This window comes from Poecilia reticulata, chromosome 19 (genome assembly GCF_904066995.2).
Source record: "Poecilia reticulata chromosome 19, P_reticulata-male-v2, whole genome shotgun sequence".
Classification (NCBI taxonomy): Eukaryota; Metazoa; Chordata; class Actinopteri; order Cyprinodontiformes; family Poeciliidae; genus Poecilia; species Poecilia reticulata.
The window spans coordinates 12,488,697-12,501,459 of record NC_088848.1 but is presented as its reverse complement, the minus strand read 5'-3'; the positions used below and the strand labels follow the sequence as shown (position 1 = coordinate 12,501,459).

Genomic DNA, 12,763 nt, shown 5'->3' with positions numbered 1-12,763 from the left:
GTGATAAAGTTAAAATGTTTAGTTTAAATTAGTCATTTATGTTTATACATTATTTGTCTTTGTCTCCTTCCCTACCCCTCCTCGTTTGTGTAGGCTAGCCTGTTTGTATAAATCCCTCTGTGTGTTCATTGTTAAGTGAGTCTTTTGGTTTGTTATCTTGAGTTATGTTGCCTCAGTTGATTTCTTTTGGGCCCATTTTGTTACATTTTTTTAGATTTGTTGTTGAACCTTTTTGTTAAGATATTCTTTGGAAAAAATAAATAGAAAATATTTTTTTATATATGCCTTTGTCCTTTTGTTTTACTGGTCGGACCGTCACACACCCTGTTTACAGAACATTTCCAAAAGCGTTTTCGGTTGTGTATCCCAAAAAAAAAAAAAGTGTTTACGGAAATGTGTAAAGAGAACGCTCCGTGTGAAGATGAAAATTAAATTATGTTGTGTCTAAAGGAGGAGATGAAACTTTGTGAGCTTACTAGCCTGGCCATTGCCTTCGTGCAACTCTGCTCGAAAAAATTCTTGCTTCCAGCACAGCCTGGGTTTTTTCCTCTTAACTCTGATTCTCCGATTCTCTGAACTGAAATTTTCTACCAGATCAATGGGCAACCAGAAGGAGAAGTTGTGAACGATGACATTGAATTTTCTGCTTTCTTTTCTTTTACAGTCTGCCTGTGGTTTTAACAATGGAAGCAGATGAAGTGAACAAAGCCATTCAGTCCATGCTGGCCACACTTCCAAAATATTGGATTAAGATTAACGGCCGTCTCGTTCCACTTGCTACTTCTCGCTTTGCAAATGTTAGCAACTGGATCAAATTTAAAACTTCGACAGAGTCCACACCTCCAGGAAGCAATTGTTTCTCAGTAGCTGAGAGCCCAGTCTCTCGGTACAAAGCAAATAGCTTAGAATAAGATGCTGGTTTTTACCAGGCTATGAGCTTGTACAGAGGTGCCCATGTGATCTGACGCATGTAATCCACGCATTTTAGCAGCATAAATGTTCCACAATGAACATAATTTGCTTTAACGTGCTAAAACAAATCTGAAGAGGCACAGAAGCACAGATAGAAAGAACACCGAGGTCTGCCGCTGTGTTTGGGTGAAAAAAAACCCGGCCTGAACATGAGTTTGGTGTGCATTTATTTAGACGTGATTCGCATTGCATTTCTGAAATGTTTCACTCTGGAGGCTGTTAATCAGAGCTTTGCTTTATTGTCCGGTCAAAATTATGTCGTCATGTAAAAATGAGACCAAAAACACAACGTTGCGCTTATGTTTTACTGTCCTAGCGTTGTTGTATAAACAGGACCTGAACAACCCTCTCGTAAATACAGAATTTCATAATATTGCTCTATTCAGCTTTGTCTCAAGCTAATAAGCTAATTTCCGTGCTGTTTATGGTTTAGCATTTAGAGGGTGTTTCTAAGTGTGGCTTGGGGTGTGGAGGGGGGGGTTACCTGCCACTTTGCAGAATCTGAAATAATCCAGCAGACTCTTTTATTCATGTGTTCTAATCACACCACTTGGGATGCAGGAGACATGACATCACAGACAAAGAGCAGATGGCTCAGCATCACAAGGATTTCAGACGAGCTAAAAAGGAAGAGGAAGCATTAAAAAAAATAATACAGGAGCCTGAGCCTGAAGAAGCCCATCTGCTCACAGATGGATGGTGAATTCATTTGAGGCTGTTACAGTCTTGTTGCTATTTTTGTCGTTACACTGTTTCGCAGAAGGTGGGATGGGGGTTAATGGTGACACGAGGAGAGAAGAGAAAGTAAGGGGAGGCCTCTGTTTTCCAGCTAGAGACAGGCAACCAGAATGCTTGTGGCTTTGTCGCCAGCACTGCCACTGACATAATCACAATTTATTGCTTTCATGTGGTTTATTGTTAAATAATGACAGTAACTCTGCAGAGAGAGAGTTTCATTTGAAGCCCTAGAGCACTGGTTCAAATAAACAGTGTTAACCTTTTTTCTTTTCTTTTTTTTTAAGCTGTTGAACAGCACAGTGCTATTTTCTAAAGTATGATCTTGAACACGCCTCTTCTTCTTTTAATCCTCATGCGCTCTTCTCGAAACAAAATTTGTTTTTTAAGTAAAAGGGTGAAGTTTTGTTTGTATTTTAGTTGGCGGATGACTTGCTGTTCTATACAAACAAGCAAATTTACAATTTTAAATTCTAAAGAACAATTAACGACTGAACTGTTTTGCTAAACTTCTTTTTTGACGCCTAAAACATTGTAAGCTTCAAATCAGACATAAATGCTCTAAGTATAGAAATATCTAGACGCATATTTGGGACTTTGTGAGCAATAAGTACATATGATGGCTGTATAATGTTGTTCCATCATGACATTTCACACATAAAGTATGATTTCTCTGGGCAAAATTGCTCAAAAAAATACATGAAAGGTTCCCTGAATTGCATAATGACTCTCTCTGTTTATGTTTGATTGAAAAGCAAACAATATCCTCCCTTTCTGTCCCCTATAGTCCCTCATATTCCTGGGCTGTGTGGCAGCGGCAGGACTTGGCCTTAACCTCCTGTGTTTAGCCGTCTACCTGAGCTTTCTGTGCTGCTGTCGCAAAGACGAAGAAGAGGAGACGAAGAAGCCCAATTCCTGCTGCGTCACCTGGTCAGCTGTGACTGCAGGTCTTATCACATGGTGAGAAAATCTGAGTTGAACTGCTTTGACAAACTGTATTTAATGTGTTTGCATTTCTCGATTATCTGTCAGTCACCATGAACTTTTGTGCCGCCATCAAGAAACACTGTGTGAGTGTGTGGGCTTAACTGAAACACCATAAATGTATTATTTCTAGTTTTTCTATTTAGGTCAGGTTTATTTTATTCCTATGCTTAATTTTCAGTTTTTAATTGTGCAAAAAACTCAAAATTTAGGTCTACAATAAGGCAGTCAGCATCCTTTTTTTTTCTTTTGATGAATTCAGGCTTTGATCTGCCTCTGCAAGTTCTCTTTGAACTGTAAGAAATGGAGAGATAACATTTCTCTGATAACCCTTACTCTTTGAACATTTTCATAGGACTTGGTTTTAAGAAGGTCACACAGGATACACAAAAGAATGGGAGAATGTGCTTGTTTTTCATGGCGTTTATAGATTAACAGACTCTGGAATTAGGGCTCCAGTATGGCCCCATTCATCTTTTATCAAACATTGTGATTCCTTGGCATGAAACACATCCCACAGGCTTGCTCACCATTTATTTTAATAAAAGTTGGAGAAGAAACCGATGTACTGTTTGTAGTGTGGGGATGTTTTGCTGGTGAGACGTTTGTACTTCTCACCAGCAAAACAACAATCTTCACCTATTTTCTAAATTATATGGAATAAAAAGTGCAGACTACAAGTAAAATATGTCTAGAAAAAGGCTTTGAGTTTTTTTTTAAAGATATTGTCTAGAGCATAACACAATAAGAGTAACACACATTTCATATGGCAACATAAAGACAACAATAAACTATTCTTTCTTTGTCATGCATGGATGGACACTGGTAATGACTCCTTTTTAGTCTCTCTAAGCTGCCAGTGAAATATTTCAATACGTTCAATGAATCTATAATGTAGAAACCAAGGATAATCTTGTCTGAGAAAGTATGAGATTTAAACTACTTTCAAGATCTGGAAAGGGATGAAAAATGAAAATAGTTCAGAATAATACTTATTCTTCCAAACACCACAATTTCCCCAACTATAAACCGCTATCCTTTCACACAGTTTGAACACTGTGATGTGGGTTTCGAAATGCTGTATTTCCATGTGATGAAGAGGATAGTACAAGCGAGACGACGGTGTTATTGTGAGCGATGGCGAAAGAGAGACTGAGGAAGTGTGTGTGCGTGTGTGTGTGTGCGTGTGTGTGTGTGCGTGTGTGTGTGTGTGTGAGGCCAGGGATGTTTTCAGAGGATTCGAACAAAAACCATCACCGCACCTGACCCACACGAACACAACCACGTCCCCAATGTGCATCAATGGTCTAAACCAGCACAATGCACCTGACCCCTTTGCAAATCCATTCCACATGCGCGCTATACACAAGGCACTTAGAAACAACAACACTGCACCACTCACCTGACGGTCACTTTCTGACCTACACAAATATGTCACCTAAAAACATCTGACCCGCATAAGGCCTAATGTACATAATGCAATGCAGGTACACACGCATGCATACAGACCTATTCAATAAATTTGAATGTTATTAAAAAACCCATTTATTTTAGGAACTTTGTCCCTGAGAGAAACACGTTATACTGATTAATTACATGGAGATGAATGTTTGAAAGCCTTTGTGTTAATTATGATGATTTTCCACTTCAAAGGAAAAATGACATTTAAAATAAAAAATGTGGGCTTAATGAAAAGAGCTATAAGCTTAGCTGGACTTTCCCCAATAAGTAAAAGGAAATCAGGATGGCCAACATCGTTGTTCAGTAGGTCACTGGATCCAACTTCAGATTTTTGTTCTCATATTTGCAGCATAGATTAGTGTTTAGGTTTCTCTTAACGCTGTTAATAAAGTTTCAGGAACACGTGGACTGATTCAGCACCAGCATCAGCAGACCGGCTATGCTGGTAAGATGGGAGTGCTCAAAGTAGATAATTGAATTTATTACCATGTGACAGCCACGCTCTTGTTGGAAATATTAAATTAAAACCCAAGAATTACGAGCACTGTGGTTTTAAGCTCATTGACAAACACAGTGGTGTGTGACTGTGCAAAATATACTAAAACTCTCATCAGTGCTGGCTAAAGAGAAAAACATTGGGGAATTATGCTTTTTTTTTGTTTATATATTTACCGATGTAAAGTTGAATGTTTGTATTAAAAAAATGCTCTTTAATATTTTGCAAACTGAATATGAAGAATCCAGACCACCCAGACATAATTGTTTGATATATATTTGTATAAAAACAGTATTAATACACTTACTTGAGTGATACATATTTTTTTTCAGTGATTTCTGCCTTTAACAATTTCATAGCGGCTGCAGCTCATGCCAAGTAAACAAGCTTTCAACATGTGCATTTTATTTATTTCTGTTTGTTACTTAAAGTGTCCTAAATGTGTCACTCTCCTACTCTTCAGAGATGCGTATTCTAAAAATCTAAATTAGATGAGTAAAATCAAATCCCAGAGTAAATCAGGACAAGACAAGTTGCTTGGAGCCAAAATTCATGTTATTGACTTGTAGTCTTAATTCATTGCCCCATGTTGTCAGATTGTGTTGAAAGAACCGGGTTGTTTGTCAAACTATGAATGTTTTCCCGTGTTCTTGTGTTACTACATAATATTTTAATGTCGTTCTTTGGGATTTTATATTACAGAACTAAAGAAAATGGTGCATTTTGGGAATTTCAAGAAAATATTTTTTTTATGTTTTGATAAAAAAAAAATCACTTATAAAAATCTGAAAATGGATCAAATCCATTGTAAAACACAAATATGTCAGAACTCACCTGATTGGGTAATATTGCCCACCATAGTTAAATTCAACCTCTACTGATCAAAGTTATTAATCATAATGCTCATGGCAAAAAAGGTATAAGCAACACATCCTCCACTGTTTTGTAGCATCTTTCCCTTAATGGGTGCTATGTCATGCTGATCAGATTTCTTGCTGAAGAATTTAAGCACTTTTTATGAAAAACCACAGTCTAAGGCAGCTAAAAATAAATAGACAATAAAACAATACACCAAAAACATTAAACCAAGATGCGGTAGCTAAAACAAAGAGGCAAAGCTCACCGTGAAGCTCTGTGGAGCCGAGATAAGCTCCACATTTTAGCAACAACTCCTCGTAGCTCTTATTCAAATGGACGTATTGCTTTTCCTCATGAGATTTAGTATAGTTTCTAATGGCGCGTTTGTCTTGTGGTGAAAATGAATGCATGTCTCTGCACCTCCAAACCTGAATTTGATTGATCACAGTGTCAGCATAATTAAAAACGAACACACTGGAATCTGATGCAGATCTCGGTAACTTGATTAAAACGGGAATGCCTCATCTGTCTTGGTTGAGGGACCTTGTGTGTGCAATCATTATTAAAAACCGCATAGGTCTCCACCTTAATCACCATGTCCTCGCCGCAGACGGAATATTTTTGAGGATTTTACTGAAAGAATGCAACTTTCATTGTGTTTGAGGTGGCCTTGCTAATCTGTACGTACAGAAACGTGTAAATGTTGATGTTTGAATCTAATCGCCGCTTGTTGGTATCAAGAACCAGTGAACAACCTCGTGATTGAGATTGCACCAGTAAGATATTTTAAATCTGGTTTCAGTTAGAAATCTTTATTTGTTTCACAACTATTACACAATGTGGCTGTAAAAAGTTGCCCTCGCTCTTCTTTTACAGTTAGACACTTCGGTTACTATTTATTGTTATTTAAAAGGCGTTTTCTTGGCAAGACTTAATTTTACAAATAACAGTAATTAAAGTCTGAGACCAAGGATGTTGGAAATCGACAGTCCTTCATCTGAATCCCCACTCTCTCAATTAGAGGCAGCCCCTGTTGGATGTTGCTGCCAACTGCACTGGACACCAAGCTTGACAGAAATTGTCATGTAAATCCTATTAGTCCAGATGGTTCCTCTCCTTTTAGCCTTTATTTACTTCTTGACAGCTATTTTCTAATGATATGTTGAGATAAACAGTATCTGGATATTGGTATCTATTCACCTCTGAAAATTTACCTTTGGTAAATATAAACAATTACTGGTATTTTATTTCCCATTCAGTTATAAAAATGTGTCACTTCAATAGCAGCATCCTTCAAGGGCACATTTGAAGACAGATCACATTGAAGACTCGTCCAAATGCAGCTTTCACATTTGTTCTTTTATAGTTAAAAAAAAAAAACCTAAGTACTCACAGTGTGTCCTTTGGCGCCTCACACACCCCTAATTCCTCGTGCTACTACATGAGTTTGGCTGACGGTTGACAAGGGCAGAGAGAGGTCTGTAGTGTGCCTTACTAAAGTACTTTATCACATTGCAGTACAGACTTCAGTGCATTTTCCTGTCATTTTATGTCATAAAATAACACATAAAATGCATAATGTTGCGTGAGCTTCACTTGGTGGGTCTGATTTTCATGTTCAGTTGCAGTAGTGTTTATTGTTGGCAGAAGATAAAAGTTATATTTATTGTAGTTTATATTTCTTGTATGACTCAGCAACTTTTCATATTCAAACAATCGGCCAGAAAACTACAATCGCTTGCACCCCTAATATTTACTCATAGTGAACACCTTGAATGGAGTAGCTTGTCAACAAATAAGCAATTTCCCCTTGAGGATCTATAAAGTACATTCTATTCTATTCTAACCTATATTTAAACATTTTCAAATAATGCAAAAAAAAATTATTTTCATTTTGAAACATCACTGTATTGATGTTTTTACTGTGGAAGAGTTCATAAAGTAATACTGAGCGCAAAAGGCCTGATTTTCAGTCCGGCCTTTCATGTGTCTTGGCGTACTCTCCACCACTCCATGACTGCTGTTGGGCTCCAGTGATCACCTGATCAGTGTGACCTAGTGAGCTTGTGCTGGAATTAAGCAGACTTTTACAAAGCTCTCTCAAATTTTCTAAACCTTTACATGACAAGATTGTTCATTAATATTTTTTTTAATGATTATTATTAGTAAAGTCCACACCTCAAAGCACTGACAGTGCATTTGTCGTAATAAATAGGATTATTTTATCACAATCACAAGTTAATTGCAGTAAGACACCTTCTTGTGTGTGTCAATAATCCCTACAATCTGCACTTTGTCGGTTTGTTGTTTTTCATACTTATTTCCCTAATAGTTTGGACAAAACCTTCAAATTGGGTGGTTTATCTGCAGGGGGTCAGTTAATGAGACAATGTCTCTGCTGCAGTAATTAGGAAAATAGCTGCTGTTTCTCAGCTTAATCCAAACGTAGCTTCCAGTTCCATTATTATCAATTCTGCAGGATTGGTGGCGTCAGGTGATTTTGACACCGAGTCTAAGTGTTCAGAGGGCTTACCTAAGGTTCTCCCTTTAGTGCTGACCTGACCCAATCTTGGCCTCTATCTGGAGCATGTTCCCACATGGGACAATTATGGATTTCTACAAGATGAGTTCTGTTTGTGTCATGTGACAAGGTAAGGTAGTAGATCCAAAACGTCTGTCACACATAAAAGAATATCAACGTCCTGGGAGTGGTTTTTTTTTTTTTCCCCCACTAAGAATGATCTTTTCCTGCGCTCCGGCTGAACAAATCCGATCTATGGATTGTTGCGCCTGCTGACGTGGCTTAAAATCATGCAAACAAATTGTGTCATTTTGGGATTAGAGGGGTATTGTTAACAGCTTTCACATTTCTGTAGGTCTTATTAAATGAAATGCATTACATAATAGTTTACACTTGTATGATATTTTCTTGAAAACTGTCAGTAAATGAGTAGATCTTTGTAGGCAGAACAAATCAAAAATATTCTTAAATTCCATCACTGGGCAATATCTGTGCTGTCTACAGGTGTTGCACACACCCACACATACACCCAAGGGAATTTAGACAGGCCAGTTAACATAACATGCATGGTACTGGGTGGAAGATGGACTAACTGGACATCAAAGTCCTTGCAGAAGACCCCAGACCAGGAATTGCAACCATAACCTTCTGACTTTAAGGCAACAGCCCTGTGGATATAGAAGACATCAGCAACTGTAGAACTCTGCTCAACTCATTAACTCATCAAATACTTACCTATCCTCCCCCTCTTTTCACTGCAGCATCTCTGTGGGTGTGGGTTTCTATGGCAACAGTGAGACCAATGATGGCGTTTATCAGCTGACCTACTCCCTGTACAATGCTAACCACACCCTGGGAGGTGTAGACAGCCTGGTAAGTTTGACACCGAATCGCTTGTACTGATGCCACACAACGAATAGCGTAAATTGCCTCACAACGGAGCCAGAATAGACAGAAAACGCTTGAGTAGGTTTAAACTGCAGTGGAGGTAGTTTTGAATCGCTCAGACACACTTTCAGCACAAACGCCTGAGCAAGGATGAAATCTCAAAAGACTCAATGTACTATGTATTTAAATGTTTTCTGGTGTGTTTTTTTATAGCTTTGATCTACTGTGCGAAAATTGACAGCCTGTCAACACACAAAAAGCTGTCCTCCGGCCACTGTAGCCTCAGCGGAAAACAAAGCGTTGCACTCACTCCTGTTTGTCTTGTGTGCACATGATGCTATTTTTACCCAGCCATCACTCAGATGTCTAAATGAAGGTTACAGCTTCAAAATTTCCTATCACAGTTGAATCAGCTTTTGACTAAGAAATGTTTTCTCACAAAATATGGCTAAAATCTATATTTGTAATACAAGGTCTTCTGAGCTGTGACTAAACAGAGCTCTTAGAACTGTCTTCTATTGTCTGGAGAGTAAAGTATAACGTGGTAAAAAACATAAAGAGGAAGTATGATTTTTTTTTTTATGTTAAATATGTATATGAATCCAGTCCAAATACTTTGGGATCACAATCTGAAATGCATTCTACAGTTGGTACACACACACATACACAGAACCATGGATTTTTTTTAATCCACCTAAGAATTAGACACTGATTTGTCACAGAGAATACCATCAAAACAAATGGAAGTTTTGCATTGAGGGTCTGAATACTTTTGCTGTTTATTCTGTTTAGCAGGTCGGGGAAAGTAACTTTAATCGTGCTTTCCTTTGCAACTATTCTGCAAAAGTGTCTTCCCAGGCATTGACCCTGGGCCCTCTAGCTGTCGAAGAGCAGGGATCAAGTCTCCATCTGTGTTAATGGAGATTAATGTGCTTCTGTGAGAGCTACTCAGTGCTACGACTCAAAGCGGCCTTGGTAGTAAACACTTTGCAGCGAGAGTGAGGAGCCCACAGCACTCTTACTTTGTAGCTATTTTGTGTCATGTTAGGACATTTAACTGCACTGGCGAGGGAAAGTGAACCGAGATTTTTATTAGAGTTTCATCCCCATCTTCCTGGCTATTCATAAAAAATTAAAACTGAAAACATGTTTGACAAGTTGAGCTGAGGCCTTTGGGATTAGTTCCCACTTAATGGGCTTTAACCAGCAGAAGCCACTGATTTACCCCACTTCTTTTTTTTTTCTTCATATGACTGCATCCTAAGCTTGCATTAGACAGAGGCATGGATCTCTTTGCATCTCCGAATTGCATCCATTGATAGTGAATATCGCCATTGAAATTTCTAGACTCTTCCCCCATTTTAACCTCAGTGCCACTTAATCGAGACACGATAATCATTACCACATAGACTATTTGGGATTTGTGGACTTGTGCAAACACATTAAAGGCCACGGAGGCCTTTATTTTTCACATGCACACATAAGAGCTTAGTCCTGTGTGTGTGTGTGCATGAGTGAGTTTGTTGCATGCAGCTATAGACTGTTAAGGAGTCTAATTCTTGAGCCGGACAAAGAGCCCAGTGTGCCGCACACAGCTCCCGGTCTCCCCCCACCTAATCAACCATGATCCCAGGAGACAAAGCCCTTTGATTTGGAAGAACAAGAAGCAATGCTGGGATGCCTGATTGGCAGAGTCGGGAACTGAAATCGGTATTGAAATCTTTCGACAATGAGTTCCAAACTCCTTTCTGGCCCACACAAATGCCTTTTAGCCCAACTCCAAGAGAGTTTAGAAGAGAGTTCGCTCAGAGAAGGACAGAATAAGGAAGAAAGACTGTTGACTGTTTGAGTTGAGACGGCGATTAGTTACGGTCTGGAATATATGCTTATCATGTGTCTAGCTGAGAGTGTGATTTAAAGAAATCCCCGGCTTACATCATCTTAAACAGGAATGTTAGATCTGGAAAAAGTCAGGATGCTTTCCATTCACTGTTACAGGATTGATGTGACATTAAAGGAGTTCATAATAACTCTTTTGTTCGAAGATGGGTGTAAGTAATCGCCCAGAGGACCGGGTTGACGTCTGGGTCATTCACTGAGCATTTAGCCGGAATGCAAACACGAACTAGATGTTCGCCTTCTGCACAATTCTGAATGTGCATTACTTCACACTGTTTTTTGTGTTGTTTTTTTTGTTTTTAGCAACTGCATAAAATAGAGTATATATATTTGTTAGGATTAAAAGACATGGCTTGCTCAAGAGATCAAACTTACCCTTGTCCATCGTGGACGATCGACCATTAACAAAGTAAAGACAGAGCCAATCAGAATAGAAAGGAGGGCGAAACTGCATTTTCAAGGTGCTAACTGGAGGCCTGCTATAATTACCTACAGCCTTGGCTTTGATATACAGCTCAGCCTGCAATGTATTTTTCCTGCTTATGTCACCACCTTTACTCTAGCTAACTGAACTGTACCACAGGGTGCAGCTTCTTTATGTGTGACCCATAGTGGGAGGATAACTCCTCTTTTTGAATACAGGACTAAAATTGTATTCATATTGGGTTTTCAGCTTTGAGTAAAAGGAGGGATCATGATCAGGAGAGGCTTTGCTTTCTGTATGTTTCATATAAATAGATCTTGATAAAACAGAATTTCCGAACTAGTGAATCTAAGCTTTTTTTCTAAGCTGAGGGTCATCTTGGACATACCTATGTTCAAAACCTAGAGTAAAGCTTAACTGAGCCACTCATATATTTCCCTGAACTTATTTTCAATAATTGTAACTGCATCCTCTTTCTATTTTGTACACTTTAAGTACATAAATAGTGGGATGGATTTAAAATAATTGTTTTCAGATGTTTATTTTAAACACCCGATTCTGTGTAGTGGATACACTCTTTCATTAAACACACCTAAGAGGTATGGACACCTGAATAATTTTTTTTATAAATGTGTCCCAGTGTCTTCTGCAGAAATGCATAATATATGATAGATGTCCATTTATGAACTATGTGTTATTACATGAAATGGTGTAAGAAAATTGTTTTACAGTGGGCAATGGTGTTATCAAGCTCATAAATCACGTACATTAAATTCTGGTAATTTTTTTTACACAGAAACGTCACTTGGGAAATCTCAAAAACAATTGACTTAAAGCATGTTAGTTTTTCCTCAACAAGCCCTAACCACCTGTTATGCTTATTGAGAAACGACTTCTAAAACTCTCTCACCATTAAGTTTCGGGCAAAAATAAAAACGTAGATTTTTAGAAAGATGTACTGCAAGCCATTGAGACTGGTCCATCTTCATATGGGACTAAGCTGCCCAAGCACTTCCAACCCATGTTCCATTTCATGCTCCAACTCCCACATTCAATATTAAACGAGGGAGCTTGGCAGTAAAGCCAACACAATAAATTAAAGCTGAAGAGAAGTATCAAGCTGCTTCTCGATTTCAGATTCGGTGACGCTGAGAGGAAAGAGAAATATAAAAAAAAAATCTAGTTTCAGTTCAAATGTCTCATTAAATTGTATTGCTCATTACACTTCATGTCTTTTCTTTGGCTTTAGTAACAAGAGTTTGTTCATCATTAGTTTGTCCAACATTTGACCTTATGTAGAAATGTGATTTTAGCCTTATACATAGAGTCGAAAAATCCTTTGTGTCCACATTTGTCTGTCTGATTTATAATATGACAGAGGAAGTACATACTTAAGGTATTACTGTTTTTACACAAAACATTTTATCACATATTAGGTAACAAAATAGGAATAAATGTGACACAATGACTCCATGTGAAAAGCAAAACTTTAAATAAAACCCATTTATCCATCTTTCTCAAATGA

The 12,763-nt window shown here is 38.1% G+C and overlaps 1 protein-coding gene across 2 annotated transcripts in view; it reads left to right on the top strand.

Moving 5' to 3' along the window:
- The window catches only part of ttyh2 (tweety family member 2), a 61,156-nt gene that overhangs the window by 22,138 nt on the left and 26,255 nt on the right, over positions 1 to 12,763 (top strand). For both annotated transcript variants that reach the window (XM_008437265.3, XM_008437264.3), the window contains exons 2-3: positions 2,495 to 2,667; positions 8,789 to 8,900. In XM_008437265.3, coding sequence (XP_008435487.1) covers positions 2,495 to 2,667; positions 8,789 to 8,900 — 285 coding nt within the window. The remainder of the gene's footprint in view (positions 1 to 2,494; positions 2,668 to 8,788; positions 8,901 to 12,763) is intronic.